Consider the following 21,836-nt stretch of genomic DNA (forward strand, 5'->3'; position numbering starts at 1 on the left):
GGTTCTACATCTACTGTATTTTACTTTTAGTTTTCGTTTATGCGTTCTCTTGTAACATAAGAGTGATTATTTGGTTAATTCGACTTGAATATTTAAACTATTATCTAGCTTTTTTTTTAGATGCTAGAACTAGTAAATAGATCCTACCTTTCCCTAATACAAGCAGTCCTTGATGTGCAGCTCAATTTGATTTGTTCCATCAGGAATCAGCGTAAATTTGAGGTGGCAGCGTAAAAGTTTGTTAGTGCTGCTAATAGAATTCACATTCAGTTCATCTCTGTTCTGATTGTGATCTTGCACACTTTTGCTTTGCCATTGGTTTTTTTATGGTGATTTTACTAGGACTGCTTTCGTGGGGTGGAGTACTGTTTAGGGAAAACTATATGTCTTTGGCAATGCTACTTTATCATTTTCATTCACATATGTAGATGGAGTAGTGCCATGATTCCAATGAATGTTTTTCACATGGAAGGAGTTGTTCAATTTATTACTTAATTGCTTAAGCAAAAGTTTAGGACAAGAATTCTCTACATTTGAGGAGGGAAAGTTATCTACTTTCTATCTAGCTCTCTCATCTTTTCCCGTCATATTTCTCTACATTTTTTCTCCTTTTTAAGCATAAAAAGGTCCAGCGTTATTCATACATGACAATAAGATAAATTTACTTATTTGATATCAACTAACTTTAATATCTATTTGTTTAGTTGAAATCATTTTCCACTATTTTCCATTGTTGGATTTCCATTACTGTGTTTATACTTAAATGAAAACCACGTTTATGAGTTTCGTTTTTGTTTGTTTATGACATGAATATGCATTTGTCAAAGTTGTGTTCATTACTTTTTGAAAATTATATTTCAGATGAAATCATTTTCCACGAATTTATGAGTTTTTTTGTTTTGTTTATGACATGAATATGTATTAAAAGAATGACATTCTTATCTCTTTGGATTAAAAGAAGAAGGATTTTTCCAGCTATGCAGGCCTGTTAATACTGATTCCTTTGCTAAGAACAACCTTACATGTAAGGTTTATGATCCTTTAAGCTCTTGCTCCACATTGTCATCTGTTTAACTTCTCTAATCAATTTATGGAGAATTTCCACATGGGAGTAGTTTTTCAACTTCAAGGAGCTCGATTTGTTTTCATATACTGATTTGTTTTTCAACTTCTCTAATCTGTTTAACGTTAGTTGAGATGGACTTTATTGGCATAAATATTGCTGCATTTCTTGAGCTGTACTTGCTGTTATTTGGCTGCTTTTTAACATTTCTTCGGATCAGTACTGGCACGAATGACATTTATATAAAAATGAGTTCTTTCAATTTTTAGACCATGAGCCATGAAGTATAATCATGTGCTAGTAATGCATCTAAAGGTACAATCAACTATATTGTCACATTGTTCCTAGATAAGTATCTCATTCAAGAATCTATTTTACCAATGTATTGGTTTTTTAATATACTAACTATGTGTTACTAAAATCAAGTATCATTATTTTTAAAGTGTTAGAAACAGACAACATTTGATACTTTCTCTTGATATAATAGAAGAATGCCGATGTGCTCTTTAAGTTTGTGTTATTAACTTTCCCTTTGTTCCATTGCATTTGTATTCAAGATCCATATTCCCTTCATTTTCTATTATATTTAGAGTAGTTGGATTTAGAGGGATCATCAACGTCAAAAGGCCTCAAGCTCAATAAACGTAATTACTTATAGATAATCATTTATCAAAGAGATCTCCACGCTAACAACAAGAATTAAATCCATAAGTGAATCAACTCTTTACCAACTTAATAAACTTTCATCGACTATTATTTTGTTAACTTTTAATGAAAAAAATTTTTTAGCAGCACCACTCTTTCTAATCTCTATCTTTCATTCTTTTTAACTTCTATCCCTCTTCTCTCAAAAACTCATACCTTTAATATGAATTAAGATCCTCTAATGTCAAAAAAAAAAAAAGGAATAATGTGATAATCTAGGCCCTTAAAATACAAAAAGGAGCAAATTTTGAAATTTAAAATGAAAAAAAAAGGGAAATGTTAGTTAACGGGTTGAGAAATACTTAAAATCAATTCATAGCTTAGGGTCTTATTCAAAAAATTCATAGCTTAGTGTCAATGACCTAGATGATAAATATCCAATGCAAAAAAAATTCAATTGACACATCATAACTAAATCATGGTGAGAATAGGTCATGTTAGCCAACAAAGACCTGTGGCCTAGTCTATGACATGTCAAATTTTTGTGTTAAACAATAAAGACTAAGATTTTTTATAAGTCTATTTAGCTAAAAAGATTAAATCATAGGAAAAACATTTTAAGCCTATCATGTTAGTCTACTTAAGTGAATATGTTACTATGTATTTAAATTTTAAGCCTATTGTTTTAAATTAATTAATTTGTTAACTTTTTCAATAATTCAAACATATTAATCTACATAAATATTTCACATATTTGCGTGTAGTGGGATGTGATTGATAAGTGTCAAAATAACCTATTTTTACTTATATAATTTATGGCAATTATTGACTTGATAATAAACCCAACGAGAATTCTTCAATTCAAGGTAAATATTAGATAGCCAGCTCATGAGTAGTATTTTAATTTATGAGTGTTCAAATCTAAACCGATCTAAAATAAAACAGCAAATCGATCAAAAAGATCCAAAACCGCAGCTAGACAAGGTTGCAGCTAGACACCAACTCCCGATCTCGAAGCAAAATTAACCGGCCCACCGGCAGCCAGCACACAACATGTAAGACGAAAGGCATGATATGCGAAGGTGCAAACAACAAACAGATCAAAAAGGAAAAGGCTTATCACAACAGGACACACACCCACCAAACACCCTAAACACCCCACAAAACGCCAACAAAGCAACTGACAACGAACATGGACCCGTGAACCAGAGGATGCTTCCAACAGAAATCACCCCAACAAACACCCGCCTCCTCACCTAAACAACACCTGACACCCCCTTAGGTAGCTCCCGTCCGCAAACCGTTCCGACACCAAAAAACGAGTCTAGAAAACCACGATCGCCTCTCCAAACCTCATCAAGATAGCCCCACTTAAAGCCACCTCAGAAACCGGACACGCAGTGATCCCGAAGGGAGTCCCCCACCAAATTAAGCAAAATCTGTCGCTACACAACCACCGGCGCTGACAACTACAACTACCACGATCCTTACGACAACAAACGATCCAGAAATTCGTTGAAGGAGGATTAATCATGGGTGAAATAAATGTCACCACACCTGCCACCGCTGGAATCGGACCACACAGATTGGCACCGCACCTCATCCGTTCGCACCACACATCCACCTCGTGACCAACTACACTCCAACCGAACCGCCCACCAAAGCCACCGAACCCGACCTCAAAAACACCCGTAACCACCAAAAACCACCACGATCGACACCACCCCAACACCTCGCTACAACACCACAACTAAAACCCCCCACAAACCCACCACCACCACATCTCTCTGCATCGGTGTTACCAGCAAGAAGAAACAAAGATAATGGTGACAAAAGCTTTGGCCTTCACCCTATCTCGCAATTACTACTTTGGTTCCAAATCGCCACACACACCATAAAATTTACTGTTCTCTCTGTAAGATGTTCGAATGGTAACCTTCCGAGCTCTTTTATGTTCCGCTGGAATACTCATAGTTTAAACAGAGAACCGGAACAGGAAAGATGGAACCGGATCCCAAACACCAAGACATCTCCTCCAATCACCGATATCTCCTTCACTTGATTCGGAACTGGGTCGGAACGGAGCACCACCAACATGGAACACAGTCGGAACAAGGAAGTTGAATGCAGGTGTAACTAGAAAGAACTTTCATGCAAATATTCCAATTGTAGATAACAACGTGCATGGACCTAGATTGGTCAGTTTATTCAAAATTGATCAGTTTATCGCTCGCTATCCATGAATCCCCTGACATTGTATGGCTTTAACTAGTGATAATCATAGTACATGAGATGTACTATGATTATCACCAAGACAGATATAATATCTTTCAAGTCTTCAACACATCCAAACTGTCGGTGTGAGTTAAAAAAACTTTAACCGTTTTCTTGAAAGCAGAGTATCAGACATGGTCTTCATATTGAAGTGACATCAGAATTAACATTTGAAGCTTCAACATGAACGGATGCTTCATCAATATTTGGATCTGCATCAACCAAAGCTTCAACCTTAAACAATTTCAAATCGCCGGAAGAAATGACAAAAGTAGATTTTGACTCAACCAGATCATCATCCGCATTATCAATCATAACTAAATAATTAACATAACTTTGCAATTAATAATTAATTAAAACGACATGTGGAGAACATTTTATTATTCTCAGGTTATTCATAATGATGGTGATGTATCATTTATATTTAGATCAATGGCTGAAAATAATAGGTTATATCTTTGTGTTCCCTCCAATTGCAACGACCCAAATTGTCAATAGAGATTTGATGTCATTTTATGGACTTTTAACTTCATTTTATGGACTCTTAATGCATTACTTTTGTTGAATTTCAATCAAGTGCCTAATGTTATTGTAATGTCGAACTGATTAAATGTTATTGAATTATAAAGGATCATTGAATGTTGTTGTCTATGACCTAGTATTTTTGGTGAATTGTTTGTATTGCTTCTGGAATTGTGGCTATGAATTACAGGTCAAACAAACCTATTTTTGGCTAAGCTGAGATTGTAATCGCCACTCCTACATTGCTGCCAAAAACAATTAACTACCGTTGTTAAAGCGGCACTGATTGTAAGTGACCGAACGACGGTTAATTGTCATTAAGAGTAATAACATCATTTTGAGGTGTGGGAGAGCAATTTTCGAAATGGGAAGAGTAATATTCAATAAAAGCACAAAAATAAAAGCTTGAAGCTATATAAAATTGAATAAATTTTGTAAAAAAAAAAAATGGAATAAATATTGGACCTTTTATGAATCCAAAAATTAGAATTAAGAAAAAGAAAAAGAAAAACTAAGAAAGTGTCGAACTAGCCATACAGTAGCGCCTCAAATTTGGTCCAATTAATACCTGGTTCGTTTCAAAGCCCAATCGTTCTTTCTCTCTCTCTCTGAAAAGCCCTAGATCTTATCGGGTTCGTTTCAAGCCCAATCTCTCTCTCTCTCTCTCTCGGAAAACCCTAGATCTCGCTTCCGGCACCGCCGCAGCACGGTTCCAAGCTTCCGCTTCCGGCACTGCCGTGCCGCGTTTTTCACATTCAGATTCTGTTTACTTATATCTGGTATATCTCTAACACAAACTTTCTGATTTGTCAATTTTTTCAGAATTTTCTTCATCTGAATTTGTGAAATTGTGTTTAACTAGTTCTTTATTTTTAATTTTCACGTTTATGCTGTGGAGTAATAAGATTTGATTTCTCAGACTAAGCATTTTAATCTGAGTTGATCGTTGAAATTAGTTAGATCGATCGCGGATTGCATTTTGTTCCTTTTCAATCTAAGTACTAGTTTTGCTTGCATATGAGATCGATTTATTATTACTGGGTTTTTCTTGAAGTGGAAGCGTGCTATGGACTTCTTCCATTTTACTGTTGGGTTTTTGTTCTTAATGAACTGGGCCTGTTAGACCCAACTTAGGCCCAATTATCGTCTGGGTTCATGGCGAGTCGTGTATACTAGCCTCTTTTTTTTTTTTTTTTTTGACAAAAGTCGTGTATATTAGCCTTAATGACTCCAATTCTGATGCGTAACATTTGGGAATATATATGTCGTAGAGTCGTTGGGCCTTGTTGATATTACCAAAGTAAAGTTGTGATTCATGTTAGTGAGCCTTCTTCAGGGCTGGCTTATGTGCTGGTTTATCCATGTTTATGTAATTAATTAACTAATAATATAGACTTTACCCGCACAAGCCTGCCAAGAGAAGTTAATTAGTGAAGAGAAATAAGCAAACTAACTTGTTTTTCTGCATGCATGAGTTTAATATTCACTTTGAAACCAGAGTTTCCACAGTTCTTACTTTCCACTGATGGGAATTTATCCCTCACTTTACGCTTTTCCAAAACTGTGCTGCTTTAATTGCATGGTTTATTTAAATTAATAGGCTTGTTGCTTTAGATGTTTTATATTACTTTTCATTATTTGTTTTCATGTAGTTCTTGATTTCTTTGCTTTCCACTATGTCAAATACTCATGGTAGTTGAATGCGGTATATGTTTAATTGTTTATGTTAATTTAAAGCCTGTATATTTTTTCATGTGGGGATTTATAACTTGATTGTAATTGTAAATGACCATTATGTAATAATTTGTTTCTTCTGGGTAAAGCAGGAGGGTATAAACTGACAGGATGGCTACCCTTGAAGAAGGTGAAGTAGCTATGTCCCCTGATGTAAAAAACAAGCTAAACCGCACTTACTCTCAACCTAGCAACGACAATCGGCCAATTGATTTGGAGGCAACACTTGACACGCCGATGGAAAACTCAAAAGCTACTCTTGACAAGAAGTCTACCCCTGAGGCACCACTCAGCAACGACGTGGTCGATTCTGAGGCATCACCAAACAATGGTGTGGTTAGTTCTGAAATGCAGACAAGTAATGATGTGGTTGAATTGGAAAAACAGCACAACAATGAGAGGGTGCTTGCATCTGAAACACAGCCCACTGATGAGACTATTGTCCGTGAAGCAGAGCACAACAATGAGGAGGTTGTATCTGAACCACATTGCAATGATGAAGTGGCCATGTCTGAAGCACAGCCCAGCAGTGAGGTGGTAATGTCTGACTCACATCAGAGCAATGAGGTGGTCTTTTCTGACACACAACCCAGCACTGAGTCTGTCATGCATGAAGCAGGGATCAGCAATGATGCAGTTGTGTCTGACACACAGCCTAACAACGATGTAGTCATGTACGAGGCACAAATCAGCAATGATGTGGTTGCATCTGAAGCTCAGCCTGAGAATGAATTAGCCAATTTAACAGTGGATCCCAACAATCGACTCTCCCATCAAGAAATACTTGATAATCACCAGTTTGATAATCTCCATACGACTTCTGAATATCTACTTCCTCCACCTGAACCACTTCCTGATTCTGGATCGCCCACTAACTCTGAACCTGTGGCAGACAGTCATGACGCAGATGACAAACCAATACCCCACAATCACTTGCAAGAGTATAATACACATCCCAACAGTCATTTGGACCATCATGAGGCACTGGCCAACCATCGGTTGGCTAACTCCGAAACACTCTCGCCTGATCAGCTAGCCAATTCCCAAATGATGACTCACTATGACCTGGGGAATAGTGAAACACTTCACGACAGTCGGCTGCTAAGTTCTCAAGCACACTATGAGATGGTCAATGCTAACAATTTCCCCAGCTATGAAATAGTAAATGCTGAAACTTTGCCAACCAATGAAGAACATACCCCAGAGACACAGCCAAGTAAGAAGAGGAAAAAAAAGTCTATAGTCTGGGAACACTTTACCATAGAAACGGTTAGCCCTGAATGTAGAAGGGCATGTTGCAAGGAATGCAAACAAACTTTTGCCTACAGCACTGGCTCAAAAGTTGCTGGTACCAGCCACCTTAAACGGCACATTGCAAAGGGAGCATGCCCAGCTCTTCTGCGTAGTTTAGATCCTAATCAGCATGCTTCATATACCCCGCGTTCAAGGGGAAGTGGTGCTGGCAATGCTAGCAATACACCAAAACGACGTTATAGAACTGCTGGCACACCTTACATAATTATTGATCAAGATCGTTGTCGTCATGAGATTGCTAGGATGATCATTATGCATGATTACCCCCTTCACATGGTTGAGCATCCAGGATTTGTTGCATTTGTTCAAAATCTGCAACCTCGGTTCAACATGGTGACCTTTAATACTATTCAAGGAGATTGTGTCGCAACTTACCTGACGGAAAAGCAATGCCTTATGAAATATTTTGATGAATTACCGGGACGTGTTGGTCTGACATTGGATATGTGGACCTCAAGTCAATCTGTAGGTTATGTATTTATCACGGGACATTTTGTTGATAGTGATTGGAAGTTGCAGAGGAGACTTCTCAATGTTGTGATGGAACCATACCCTGATTCTGACTCTGCTCTCAGCCATGCTGTATCTGTCTGCATTTCTGATTGGAATTTGGAAGGTAGGCTGTTCACAATTACTTGTAATCATCCACTTTCTAAAGTTGCCCTTGAAAATCTCAGACCTCTACTCTCTGTGAAGAATCCACTTATCTTCGATGGTCAGTTGCTAATTGGACATTGCATTGCCCGTACTTTAAGCAATGTTGCATATGATTTGTTGAGCTCAACACAAGGCATTGTCAATAAAATACGGGAAAGTGTAAAATATGTGAAGACTTCAGAATCACATGAGGATAAATTCCTGAATCTTAAGCAGCACCTTCAGGTTCCCAGTGAAAAGAGCCTTTTTATTGATGACCAAACCAAATGGAATACAACATATCAAATGTTGGTTGCGGCTTCTGAACTGAAGGAAGTGTTTTCCTGTTTAGACACTTCTGATCCTGATTACAAAGGAACCCCATCTATTCAAGACTGGAAACTTGTTGAGATCCTCTGCACATACTTGAGGCCCCTTTATGATGCAGCAAACATTCTTATGACAACAACTTATCCCACTGCTATTACATTCTTTCATGAAGTTTGGAAATTACATTTGGATCTTGCTCGAGCTGTTACAAATGAGGATCCCTTCATTAGCGACCTTACTAAACCTATGCATGAAAAAATTGATAAGTACTGGAGAGATTCTAGTCTGGCTTTGGTGATTGCTGTAGTTATGGATCCTCGTTTCAAGATGAAGCTGGTTGAGTTCAGTTTCACCAAAATATACGGTGAGGATGCTCATGTGTATGTCAAGATTGTTGATGATGGAATTCATGAGCTGTTTCATGAGTATGCAACCCTTCCTCTGCCACTAACACCGGCATATGCAGAAGAAGGATATTCTGGAAGCAATATAAAGATGGAAGGATCTTCTGGAAGAACTTTGTTGTCAGATAATGGTCTTACAGACTTTGATGCCTATATCATGGAAACTTCTACCCATCAGACAAAGTCTGAATTGGATCAGTATCTGGAAGAATCTCTGTTGCCTAGAGTTCCAGACTTTGATGTATTAGGTTGGTGGAAGCTAAACAAACTCAAGTACCCCACACTCTCCAAGATGGCCCGAGACATATTGTGTATTCCAGTTTCTACTGTTCCTTCTGACTCTATCTTTGATAAAAAGAGCAAAGAGATGGATCAGTATCGAAGTTCCTTGCGTCCGGAGACAGTGGAGGCACTTGTTTGTGCCAAAGACTGGATGCAGTATGGTGCACCCGAATCTTTGACCGCGCTTGTGAAAATGGAATTCTAGATTTCATGTTGTTGTACACTTGTACCCAGTATGTTGGTAGGTTCTACTCTATTTTACTTTTAATTTCCTTTTAGGCTCTCTTGTAACATAAGAGTGATTATTTGGATAATTCGACTTGAATATCTAAACTATTATCTTCCTTTTCTTTTAGATGCTAGAACTGGTAAATAGTTCCTACCTTTTCCTAATACAAGTCCTCGTTGTGCAGCTAATTGGATTTGCTCCATCAGGAATCAGCGTAAATTTGAGGTGGCAATCAGTGGAACAATTTGCTCCAACTAAAAAAATCAACATTGTCTCGTGAATAATTTTCTGCAGTTTAAATGAGGGAACCATATGTAAAATAATAAATAAATCTCATCCTTATTCACTTATTGGTAGTTATGTTGGTAGTTTTCATATAGGTAAGAGTTTCTTTGTGATGATTCAGCTATTACTACAACCAAGAGTTTGTTCGCTGCTAATAGAATTCACATTGTTTTGATTGTGATTTTGCACACTTTGGCTTTGCCATTGTTTTTTTTTTATTTGGTGATTTTACTGGGACTGCTTTCCTGGGGTGGAGTACTGTTTAGGGAAAACTATTTGTGTCTTTGGCAATGCTACTTTATTACTTAATTGCTTAAGCAAAAGTTTTGGACAGAGATTTGAGGAGGGAAAGTTACCTAGTTTCGATCTATCTCATCTTTTCCCTTCATTTTTCTCTACATTTTTCTACATTCTCTCTCCTTTTTAAGCATGAAGTTTCGGAGTTATTTATACATGACAAATAGATAAATATACTTATTTGATATCAACTAACTTTAATATCAATTTGTTTAGTTGAAATCATTTTCCACTATTTTACATTGTGGTATTTCCATTACTGTGTTTATACTTCATTGAAAACCATGTTTATGAGTTTCGTTTTTGTTTGATTATGACATGAATATGCATTTGTCAAAGTTGTGTTCATTACTTTTTGAAAATTATATTTCAGTTGAAATCATTTTCCACAAATTTATGAGTTCTTTTGTTTTGTTTATGACATGAATATGTATTTGTGTATATTTGTAATAATTTTCGAATAATTTACATATAATTTTGTAACATACGGAGTACAGGTTAAGACTTTATTAAAAAAAAAAAAAAATACAGGTTAAGACTTGAGTTTTAAAATGAAGGCTTAAACACAGTGATGTGTAATTGTCACATTATATAGACTTATCTCATACACGGTGCCAGTTGGTTAATTTCGTTGTAGAATGACATTCTTATCTCTTTGGGTTAAAAGAAGGATTTTTCCAGCTATGCAGTGTTAATACTGATTCCTTTGCTAAGAACAACCTTACATGTAAGGTTTATGATCCTTTAAGCTCTTGCTCCACATTGTCATCTGTTTAACTTCTTTAATCGAATTTTTGGGGGAATTTCCACATGGGAGTAGTTTTTCAACTTCAAGGATCCCAATTTAATACACTTCATGACAGCAATAGTACAGAGTACTGTCCATATTATCTTATTTTATAGTATTTTAATCATATTGATGCTTTTTTATTTTATGCTGAACAATAACATCGTAACAAATAACAATAATGTAGAATGTACAAGTCTATAGTCAGGGACCTGTGCTGGGATTTGGAAGTTACACAATGTCTTGAATGACGTTAGTTGGGATGGACGTCATTGGCATATAAATATTGCTGCATTTCTTGAGTTGTACTTGCTGTTATTTTAAAAAAATACTGTACTTGCTGCTATTTGGCCGCTTTATGGAAGTCCTTCTCCTTGGTATTTTCTTTTCGATATTAAAATGAGTTCTTTCAATTTCTAGACCATGAGACGTAAAGTACAATCATGTGCTATCAATAAGTAATGCATCTAAAGGTACAATCAAATATCAACTGTATAGTCACATTGTTCCTAATAAGTATCTCATTCAAGAATCTATTTTACCAATGTATTGGTTTGTTGATATACTATGTGTTACTAAAATCAAGTATCATTTGTAGTACTAATAAATAGTAACAGACAACATTTGATACTTTCCCTTGATATAACAACAGAAGAATGCCGACGTGCTCCTTAAGTTTGTTTTATGAACTTTCCCTTCATTTTCTATTATATTTAGGTTAGTTAGGTTTCAAAGGATCACCGACTTCAAATAAGCTTTAAGGCTTAATGAACCCAATTAATTATAAATAATCATCCATAAAAAAAGTCTTTACGTTAATAATGAGAATTAAATCCAAGGGTGAATCAACTCCTTATCAATTTAAACTTTCATCGACCATTCTTTTGCTAATTCTTAATGAAAAAAATTCTATCAGCAAACTTCTTTCTAACCTCTAACTTTTATTCTTTCTAACCTCCATCCCTCTTCTCTCAAAAACCCATACCTTTGATGTGAATTAAGATCCCCTAATGTTGAAAAAAAATGAAGGAATAATGTGATAATATAAGCCCATAAAATACAAAAAGGATATAATTTTGAAATTTAAAAAGAAGAAAAAAAGTGAAATGTTAGTTAAGGGTTGAGATTGAAAAATTGAGAAATCGTGAAGAATCTTTTTGATGAGTGATTGAAGATATTTAGCCTCTTTTTTATTTGGTTTGGTTTCAAAAACTCGAAAGGGTCCGTTGTCGTTCAAAAACCTGAATGAGTCTGATTAAGTTAATATGAAATGGTTTGGTTGCCAATGTATTTGATTCATCCTTCAATCTGAGTTCTTACGCGTCTAATTGAAACACGTTATGTTTGGTGGCTTTGACCGTTTTGATTCTCCGATGCGCCACACCGTTTTGGTGGCTTTCAGTGTGTCATGTCTACCTCCACTACCGCTGGTTATCCGTGTCAGTCCTTGTAACTGTTCTTAGAATGTTAATGCTCGAAATAACTTTTATGTTGGCTTCTTCGTCTAAGGAGTTGTTGACGCTTGATTTTGATACCATGATGGCGGTTGATCCATTCGCAAGTTTAAATCCTAACTGTTCACTCTTCATATTGTTTGTAACCTAGTTTCACGCTTGTATGTGGGTTCACTAGGTTGCACCCGTGATGAGTGAAATTTTGTTTTTGTTAGGATAAGTTAGGGCAGGTTGTATTTCTGTTTTGGATTGTATATGATTAGGTCTAATGTCTCCGGTCTCTGTATCTTTTTCTTTTTATCTAATATAATTTTTTCTTTTGCCTAATGTAAAAAGAAAAAGAAAGAATTGTGTTCCTTAGATGTACAAATTAGCACGGCAATATCATATAATCTATATCTATACCATTTATAAAGATAATATATGGTTCTAGACCGTCTTTTTCACTTTTAATAATACCTGTAAAAAGAAAAAGAAAGAATTGTATTCCTTAAAAGTACAAGTTAGCATGATGACTTTATCATATAATCTATATCTACATCATTTATAAAGATAATATATGGTTTTGGACTGTCTTTTTTAGCTTTCAATAATACCTCTAAACAAATATATATATATATATATATATATATATATATATATATATATATATATATTTTAATTTTTTATTGAAAAAAATAAAAATTTGTATTATACTATTTGTTATATTGTCGTTATCATTAAGAAAAATAAGTATAATTTATTTTTTTAATAAGATAAGTATATTTTGTTACAATATAAATATGTAAAATATATATACTTATTATTTGAATCAAAATCAAAATTTTTCAAAAATTCTTAGTCTTAATTTATGTGTATTAACATAATAAAAAAGCGTATAAACGGACACGGAGGGTTCGCGTGAGCGCTAATGATGTAATAAAAATTGTAATTGTAATAATTATTATAATAAATAAATTAATAAATGAGAATATAGAGGGTGCCCATGAGCTTAGCTCATTTGGTAAGGGATAATGCACAATATATGCCGGGCAGGTTCGAACCTCAGACACCCCACTTATTTATAGGTGAATTTCTCTGGCCACTGCTACCGAAAAAAAAGAGAGAATATAGAGGAACACGAAAACTCGAAAAGGCAGAGGAAACTGTAAAGAATAAAAAAAGAATAATAAACGAAACCCACACAAAACAGTTTCAATACTACTAGTGTATCCCGAAGAAAAAGAGCAGCCATCGATTGTACTTCCGAAGTGTTTGTCTCTCTTCGCCATTTCTCTTTCCAATCCAATGGCAACCCCTTCCGCCACCGCCGCAACCACCACCAACGGAAACCCAACAGAGGATAACCCTATCGAAACCCTAGACCCCACCTCACCCAAACCCCACTCAGAGTCAGATCCAATTCCCGCCGACAAAGATGCTGACGACGACAAATCCAAAGAGACGACTCCGGCTGAACCTGAAACCGACGCTCCACTTTCCGATGTTCAGAAGAAGATGCGCCGCGCCGAACGTTTCGGTATTACCGTTAAGTTATCTGAGAAAGAAAAGCGTAATTCACGAGCCGAAAGGTATAATCTTTATCTGAATTTAGGGTTCGAGTCAATTTTCTTTTGTTTTGAACAAAATTATTGAAATTAGGGTTTGTTTTGAATTTAGGTTTGGCACTGCGTCTGTATTACAAGGACCTGAGGGAAAAAAAGACGAGGATCTGAAGAGGAAGGCTAGGGCAGAGAGGTGTTCAATTTTTTCCCTTTTTAATTCGTAACCCTAAAATTGAGAATTGAAATGAAGACAGTTACTGATTATGATTTTTTGCAGGTTTGGAATGCCTACTCCTACTTCAGCTGCTGATGATGATGCAAAGAAGAAAGCTCGTCTTGCTAGGTTTGCTGCACCGGGTTCCAAGACCGATCCTGCTGAAGAAGATAAAAAGAAAGCAAGAGCACTTAGGTGTGTGTTTCTTGCTAATATCTGTTTCTCTCATTTCATATATGAATTGCGTATGATTGGTATCTTATTAGGTTATTGCTTTCTTTGTTCCCAGGTTTTCAAATGCATCATCAAAACCTTTGTCTCAAGTCAATTCCGAGGCTAACATTGAGCCTGTAAGGCCCTTTCGCCACCTCCAATACCTTTTGTTATTAGAAAGATTATAATTTTTTGTTTGTATGTTTGATTGTTATGTTTTTTTTTTTTTTTTGTGTTTTGAATGATAAGGCGGCTGTTGCTGGCAATGCTGGAGGAGGGACTTGATTTTGCAGCATGTTTCTCTTATTGTAGGATTTTTTTTTTTTTCTTCATGTAAGTCAATGGTCTTCTGCTCTTGTTTGTCACCCTTTTGCTTCATATGCCTTTAATTTTTATATGATTTATGATTATGATATTGTTTTTTCTAAAGCATTTTTACTTTTCATGATTTTTTTCTGCAGTTCTAGTTTTTAGCACTTCAATTTCGCAGAGTGGCTTCCACACCGTATCTACTTTTGAACCGTTAATCCCCAGAAGCATCTATCTTTCATTGTTTACTGATACCTTCCTCCAAGCTGTGGATTGATTCAAGTGATCAGAAGTAGCCTGCTTTTGTTGTCTCGGTATTGGCTCACTAGGTGACACCTTTGGGTAATTATTGGTCGTCTTCATAGTGTTACTTATCTTTAAATCAGCAATTTTTTGAAATTTAGAAGCTACAGCCTAAAAATTTTAGATGAATGTAGGTTTTTTTTGGGAAAGGAAGCTTAATTGTTTTATAATTATCTACTGCTAGTGAAATGCTCATTATCATTGTGCCAAAAGGTAGTGCCTGATTGGTTTTACTGATCCAATGTCATGCTGATCCAGAATCTGGTAATTTTAACTTAATAATAGGCTCTTATTACAGAATAGCTTGCATATAAGATGAAGGTTTTCTGGTAAATTCATGTCATATGTTTTGGGGAGAGGTGGGTAAAGTTAGATTACTTCGTCTACTAAGAGTAATAATGTTCTCTCAGGTTTGTTTCTTTTAATGGTTCTAGGCCCTACTTCTCACTACCGATAATGGCGGCATTTGTACTTGTATCTGAAACTGTTTTCCTCAAACCCTTTGCTGTTCTTAGTTTATCCCTACTAGTACATAACTTCTATGGTTGTAACGTTTTTGGATAATACGGAAAGAAGTTATTAAGTTTACACAAATCTGAAGCATGTTTGTTTTAAAGGGATCACCATGTTTCGTTGCTGGTAGACATGCATCGTCTTTAGTGTAAAACTATTATTGCTCTTCCTAAGTTGATTAGTATGAACGTTGGACCTATGTTTCTGATACTATCTTCTGGGCTCATGAATAGATAATGGTAAGCTAAATGTTTCACATGAAAACTATGTGGCTGAATTATGTTGCTTTTTTATTTAGGGGCTTAAACTGTTTTTATGAAGGCTGTAGCTTTTAATTTTTATTACATTTGCTGATACTTTAAGATAAATGAACGCTTTGAAGTAGTTTTATTTATTTAGTTGCCAAAACATAGAATTGTATATCTGTAGTGCTGGATGTGGAGAAAACTCTGAAATAGTACCTTGTAATCTATTTTTTATGTTCTTTGTGTGGACCAAAAGTTTGGAGAATAGAGTATTCTGTTTCTGGGGTCAACAGTTTTGCTTCTTGGTTCAAATGAATGGAAGGACCATCATTTCATACAGTACTTGTTTGGAACATTACTTATGTGGCCGTCATTGTTGTTAACTTTATTAAAAATAAGAAACATAAAATGACAGAGTATTCTCTTTCGCATAGATTAAGGTTCTTGAAGAAATATAGTAATCATGCATTGTTGAAGTTGAAAACCACAAGGAAAAGGATAGAATGAAGAGAAAGAAGATTTAGGATGCTTTTGCTTTAATCTTAAAAAAATAGTTTTAAAAAAATATGAAGCAATTTATGTTTAGTTTACTACTACAAAAAAATCACTTTTTACCTAGTTCATATTTTAAGTCAATTGTTTTTAGCTTTTGAGAAAAACTAATAGTGATAACTTTTTATTCTAGAGTAAAAAATACTAAACAAACACTTCAAAATGAAGATTTTTTTTTTTTTTATAAAAAAATATTTTTTCTGGAAAAAAATCGTAAACAAATGGAGCCTTAGTTTCCCACTCATTACCCTTCTCACAAATACTATTTCTTTCTGAATGCCTCCCTCAAATTACTGCAATTTTTTTTATTTAATCAAAATCTTAAATTTCTTGTGAAGAATTTATGTTTTTGGTATAATAACGACGTATTTGATGAGAATGGATGTGCGGTTGGAGGGTCTGATGAAGATTTATGGTGGTTGTATGTGTGATCCATGGTTAAGGGTTATTTATTTAGATTTGTTGTTGTGATGGAGGAAGGGTCGGTGTTCTGACTTCTGATGGTGTATTTTGATGCGAGTTATTTTCAAATATGAGGTTTGGAAATAATAGGTAGCCAGATGTAAAAGCACAATCATAACAGTAAAAATTTCATTGGGATACAAGATTGGTCTACTGGAATGCAAATGATTGCTATGAAAGCAGATATCTGAATCATTGTGGCATGTGATAAATCCCTTTTTTTTGACTGAAAGTTTAGTTGAGTTTTGTCACGACAACATAAGCTATATCAAGTTCGCAACTAGCATTATGCATTTTTTTGTAATGGGAGTTCTGAAAAGGTCAATAACGTGTAAAAATTTCGACAGTTTTATGAAAGTATGAATTACTTTTGGATAATTCAAGTATTCCTTTTCCCTTTTTTCATGTTAAAACGTTGATATCTAAGTAGTACTATCTACAGTTTGTTACATATTACGCATGTTTGGTTCATTTCATCAAAAGTCGACAAACTGAAAACTACATGAATGTATTGATTTTGTTGAAAATGAAATAAGGGGTAAAAATTGTGTTGCTGAAATTAAAGTCCGGTGGCATTGCCTTGAAAGAGGACTAGCAAAACTAACGTTATGTGTGGGAAAGATGAATCTTATAAAGCCCAAGCATAAATGGGAATTGGAAGAAAGGAGCCTCCCAGCTACTTGGACTTGTTAAACAAGGGGAATGGTCTTGTTAAAATTTCACATGGCCTATGCCCTACAGTAGACAAATTAGTGTGAAGTTAGGGGTATCCGTTAAATGAATTATGACATGTTACCTGACAAAGAAAGCTTGGAAGTTTATCACTTGTCCAATCACATTCGTTACAATAGTCTTTAAAGCCAAATACTTTTCTGATATTGATTTCTTTGATGCCTATCTAAGTCACAGGCCGTCCTACTCTTGGCAAAGTCTTTGGTCTTCTAGAGGTTTAAACTTTTCAACTGTGACATAAATTGTGACTAGTCTTGGTCGATCTGAGAGCAAGATGTTGATCATTCCTGGCACAATTTTATGACTTGTTTGGTTTTGACTTCTTGTAGATTGTGAGAACGAGTTTTAGGGGATACCACTAAGTTGTTTCCTGGCTGGTGATTTGTGGTTCTACGCGACATTTTTCAGATTCATTGAATTATTGATTGATCTGGTTTATAATATAGACCAGATACATCAGTTATTCAACGAACTTAGTTTATGAAGTTATTAGAAGGCAAGCCAACGAAGTTGCCCGTAATAATGTCCACCTTGTCTATGTCCACCTTCTAGGTCTTCAATTTAATCAAGTACCAAATTGTATTGCACCTATTATTTCTAATGAAATGAATTAGTTTTGTTTCCATCTATAATAAAAATCACAGAGCTTCATTGCTGTGCATTGTGCACCCTTGCTTGAGTTTGAGCTAATAAGCTAAAATATGAGGCCAATGGTGGTAGAAAATACAAGATTACACAGTAAAAAAACAATAACCTTCATAATCAGATCACAATGTGCATTTAAAATTTGCTTGGTTACTGTTCTCTTAATTTTTGCTATCAACATAAATTTGTGATTGTGGGATTTTAAAGAGAAACTGTTTCCATGAGACTCTTCAAGTTTCAATTCAACCATAACCATAAACTACTGTGGGAGACTGTGACGTCAAAGTTATCTACCTATCTTCTTTATACAACAAGAATGCTAAAACCAAGTATTGAATGGATGCTCAGAGAGGTTTCTTTCATTCTTTCTAGGAATTGACATGCCTGCCATCTCTGATTGAAAGAGGAGAACTCCATAGAGAGCTATTATCAATCAGTTTTGGATTTAGATATACAACAATTACTGTAATATCATCATGGAAGTGTCTCCTCACTCCTTGTTCAATCTTTTGGAGGTCTGATAATCTTATTTCTCGCTTCTTCGCTGCTTCTTTAAGTGCTGCTTTCACAAGCCTCCTTGCTATTCCCTGTTACATGAATCATAGTTGTCACAAAAGAGCTTTTAAATAAGAAAAAGAAAAACATCCTTTAATTTTGACAGAAACGAAGCTTACATTGCGTGGATTGTTGCTAACGATATTCACAGCTACTTGGTTGCTAAGATGCTCCCATAAACCATCAGAAGCAAAGATGAGAAATTGATCTTCAGGTTGGATTTTATGAATTGATATTGATGGCTCACTACTGAGAATTGGCTTGAAAAAGGTTTCAGGTAGTCTAAACTTCTGTGGCAGAGGCTCCCTGTTAAATTCTGCTTTCTTCAGATATGCATCACCTATGGATCTTGAAACCTGCAAAAACAAGTTCTGTTAACACAAAATTGGAGTAACATATGGTTTTAATTTACCATATAGAAACTTAAAAAAAATAAGATTTCTAGGTAATATTAACGGCAAGTTCTAAAAATTCAGAGACTGCAACCTGAAACACTATCAGAGTTTTCTTTCATATGTTTCTGCGACCGCAATTATAAGGCTACCAACTACATTTAACTACGATTCTCTACAATATTAACTATCGCAATTGCAACCACAATTTAAACCTTGCCGCGTCCCGTAATCATTTGGTTGAAGGTTCGATCCTTGACCGTTGCATAAGAAAAACATATGCTGGGAAAGGTCAATCTGTTAAATAGATCTCAGTTACTTTGAGAGTTTAGTCTTCGCAGCTGCGTGCAGGAATACCTTAGTTTACCAATTAGTTTGTTGCAGCTAATTTCCTACTCTATAATTTCAATCATACAGTGGAGATCATAACAAGTAAATTGGTTGTGTTACTAGAGTCCAAAATCATACTTAATAATAAAAAAAGCAATATGAATCTCCCAAGTTTGTACCTGTATGATGCCTTTCACACGCCAAACAGAGTGTTTCATAACCACAATCTGTGAATCATAGGGATGCTTTGACCGAACATCATCTCTCTCAGTTTCTATATTAACATTGTGTTCAGTAGATAACTGAACAGCTAATGTTTCCCTTGTTCCCTTCCTCACTCTTCCTAACACAGCCCTTGAGTCTCCTGCATTTGCAATATACAGCATACCATTGCAAATTATCCCTGCCAAACAACATGTACCAGCAGATGCTATCTGTGGTTTGCTTTGCCATTGCTTCTTCACAAGAGACAGAAAACCATCATCTGTTGCAGAAAATGCCCTTTTGATAACCTTTTCTGAAATCCCTTGATCTTCAGCTGTAAAACCTGATTTACACACAAAAAAAAATCAATATATAAGAATACCGGTGTTTTATATACCAATAATTACAGCGGTACTAACGACCAATTTACAACTATTTCAGAAAGAATTTGAATCCCGTCCCTTGAGGTTATAAGATCAAACTATTGCCAACTCTAGGCAACACCTCATGGACAGGAAACAAATCTTTCAGTATATGTTCGGAATCACGATAATTTTGACAAAATCACAATTAAAGCTTCATATACGTAGTTTTTGTCAAAATTACGGCGACTCTTGTGATTATGGAAAAAGGACTGTGATTCCAAACATGCACTTAATAGTTGGATATAAGTTACTTGGTTTTTCTAGGATTCAATTCAATTGAAAAACATCGTACAGCAAATCCATATTTCCAATATATGTTTGTAATAAAAGTTGAGAGCATACTCTTGAAATTGGAGAATAGATTGTCATTAACAAACTGAGCAGCTGCAGTTCCACCATGACCATCATAAACACCTATAAAGGTTCCTTGAGGACCCAAATAATCAGAACTCATAGGTCCTGATTCAAGTTGGCTACGATCCTCCAATGAACTATTTGCTTGAATTACAGCCATTGAAAATTCACCATAAAGATGGTTTCCCAAATCCTTGTACCATAACAATCCATCAACTTTCCCTTTCACATCTCCATCACCACCCTCCACAGTTGATTTCCAGCATGATATAGTCATAGATAATTTTTTGGCTAATGAAATATTACTCCCTCCGTCCCGGAATAACTGACCCATTTTCTAAAAAAAAGTGTCCCAAAATAACTGACCTATTTCAATTTTCAATACAACTTTCATCATTTCCAATACAATATAACACTAAATAATACTACTTTTATCATTCCCAATACAATATATTCCACTTTCCCCTTTATTTATACACTTTTCTTAATCTGTGTGAAAAACCAAAGTAGGTCAATTAAATTGGGACGGAGGGAGTATCAATTTAATTTGTTGCTATTGTTCTTGTCTTCTTGGTTATGTTTCACATGAAGTCATTAACCAAATCTATATATATACCTATAGAAATAGACATGAACAAATTTTAGCTAAAAAACAAGTTGGTATGGGGTGGAGTAACAGAACAGAAAAAGTTACCTTGGGATGAGAAACTAGTAGCTTTCATGCAATAGTTCAGAGAAAACGAAAGCGTGTTGGTTCTTTGTACCTTGAACGTTAGTTTGTATCTTGCATGTGGATTTAAATCCTCAGAGGTGTGCCATATTAAAGGAACACACTTAGCTGTAAAAGCACATATGGACTCAATATGGCAGAGTTGGTCTAAGATTTTAGTTATGTTTATGAAACAATAGATAAGAGAAGGATTTTGGCTCTTTTTGACAGAGGATCTTTAGACTAGTGTCAGACTAGATCTAAGATCATGAAATCAAAATGAGACTAAAAACTACAAACTCTGACATTGTCATTTAACTTGTCCTTTCTCATTTAAATAAACCATTCATTTATATGTCTAACTATCACCTCTATGTGCTAATTGCGGCTAACACTAACTTTTAAACTTTTCCGCTCACATCAGGTGTGACTTAGATTCGAATCAGAAAATAAGTTACTACTCCTTCAGTCCCGGAATAACTGACCCATTTTCTAAAAAAAAGTGTCCCAAAATAACTGACCCATTTCAATTTTCAATACAACTTTCATCATTCCCAATACAATATATTCCACTTTCCCCTTTATTTATACATTTTTCTTAATATCTATGAAAAACAAAATTGTGTCAATTAAATTGGGACGAGGTGGTATATGTTTAATTTCATTGGTCATTTTCTTGATCTTGCGGGAAATGGATTCTCTCAAGTGGAATTTTATTCATTTTTTTCAATTGTTACATCTACATCATTAAATATGAGAGAGACAAAGAAATATAATATTATAAAGAAAATATAATATTGAGTGTGCGGTTGAGATGTAACAATTGAGAAAAATGGAAAGAATTCCACTTGAGATCTTGATGTGGGGTGTGCCTCCTCT

General features: G+C 35.2%; 2 protein-coding genes and 1 pseudogene across 6 annotated transcripts; 2 read left to right on the forward strand and 1 right to left on the reverse strand.

The window, feature by feature from the left end:
• The first annotated feature begins 5,095 nt into the window (after positions 1 to 5,095).
• LOC146910410 (zinc finger BED domain-containing protein DAYSLEEPER pseudogene) lies at positions 5,096 to 9,893 on the forward strand (annotated as a pseudogene). 4 transcript variants are annotated; one of them, XR_015017682.1, is made up of 3 exons: positions 5,096 to 5,283; positions 6,328 to 9,445; positions 9,561 to 9,893. The product of XR_015017682.1 is annotated as a zinc finger BED domain-containing protein DAYSLEEPER pseudogene, transcript variant X4 (transcript). The 4 variants fall into 4 exon arrangements; XR_015017680.1 differs by having other exon boundaries at positions 9,618 to 9,893; XR_015017681.1 differs by having other exon boundaries at positions 6,331 to 9,445.
• A 3,546-nt stretch (positions 9,894 to 13,439) lies between these two features.
• MOS11 (Protein MODIFIER OF SNC1 11) lies at positions 13,440 to 15,887 on the forward strand. Its single transcript, XM_085723154.1, has 6 exons — positions 13,440 to 13,827; positions 13,916 to 13,993; positions 14,078 to 14,209; positions 14,304 to 14,364; positions 14,477 to 14,560; positions 14,689 to 15,887. Exons 1-5 carry the CDS (start codon positions 13,544 to 13,546, stop codon positions 14,510 to 14,512), a joined length of 591 nt encoding a protein of 196 aa, XP_085579280.1. The 5' UTR covers positions 13,440 to 13,543; the 3' UTR covers positions 14,513 to 14,560; positions 14,689 to 15,887.
• A 2,211-nt stretch (positions 15,888 to 18,098) lies between these two features.
• Positions 18,099 to 21,266, reverse strand: LOC146910412 (putative protein phosphatase 2C 38). The gene is made up of 6 exons (XM_085723153.1): positions 20,943 to 21,266; positions 20,784 to 20,864; positions 20,237 to 20,551; positions 19,445 to 19,812; positions 18,663 to 18,899; positions 18,099 to 18,575 (listed from the first exon to the last, which is right to left on the reverse strand). Exons 3-6 carry the CDS (start codon positions 20,523 to 20,525, stop codon positions 18,357 to 18,359), a joined length of 1,113 nt encoding a protein of 370 aa, XP_085579279.1. The 5' UTR covers positions 20,526 to 20,551; positions 20,784 to 20,864; positions 20,943 to 21,266; the 3' UTR covers positions 18,099 to 18,356.
• Between the last annotated feature and the right edge of the window lie 570 nt (positions 21,267 to 21,836).

This window comes from Medicago sativa, chromosome 7 (genome assembly GCF_051527215.1).
Source record: "Medicago sativa cultivar Bolivia chromosome 7, Bolivia_mono, whole genome shotgun sequence".
NCBI classification, from domain to species: Eukaryota; Viridiplantae; Streptophyta; class Magnoliopsida; order Fabales; family Fabaceae; genus Medicago; species Medicago sativa.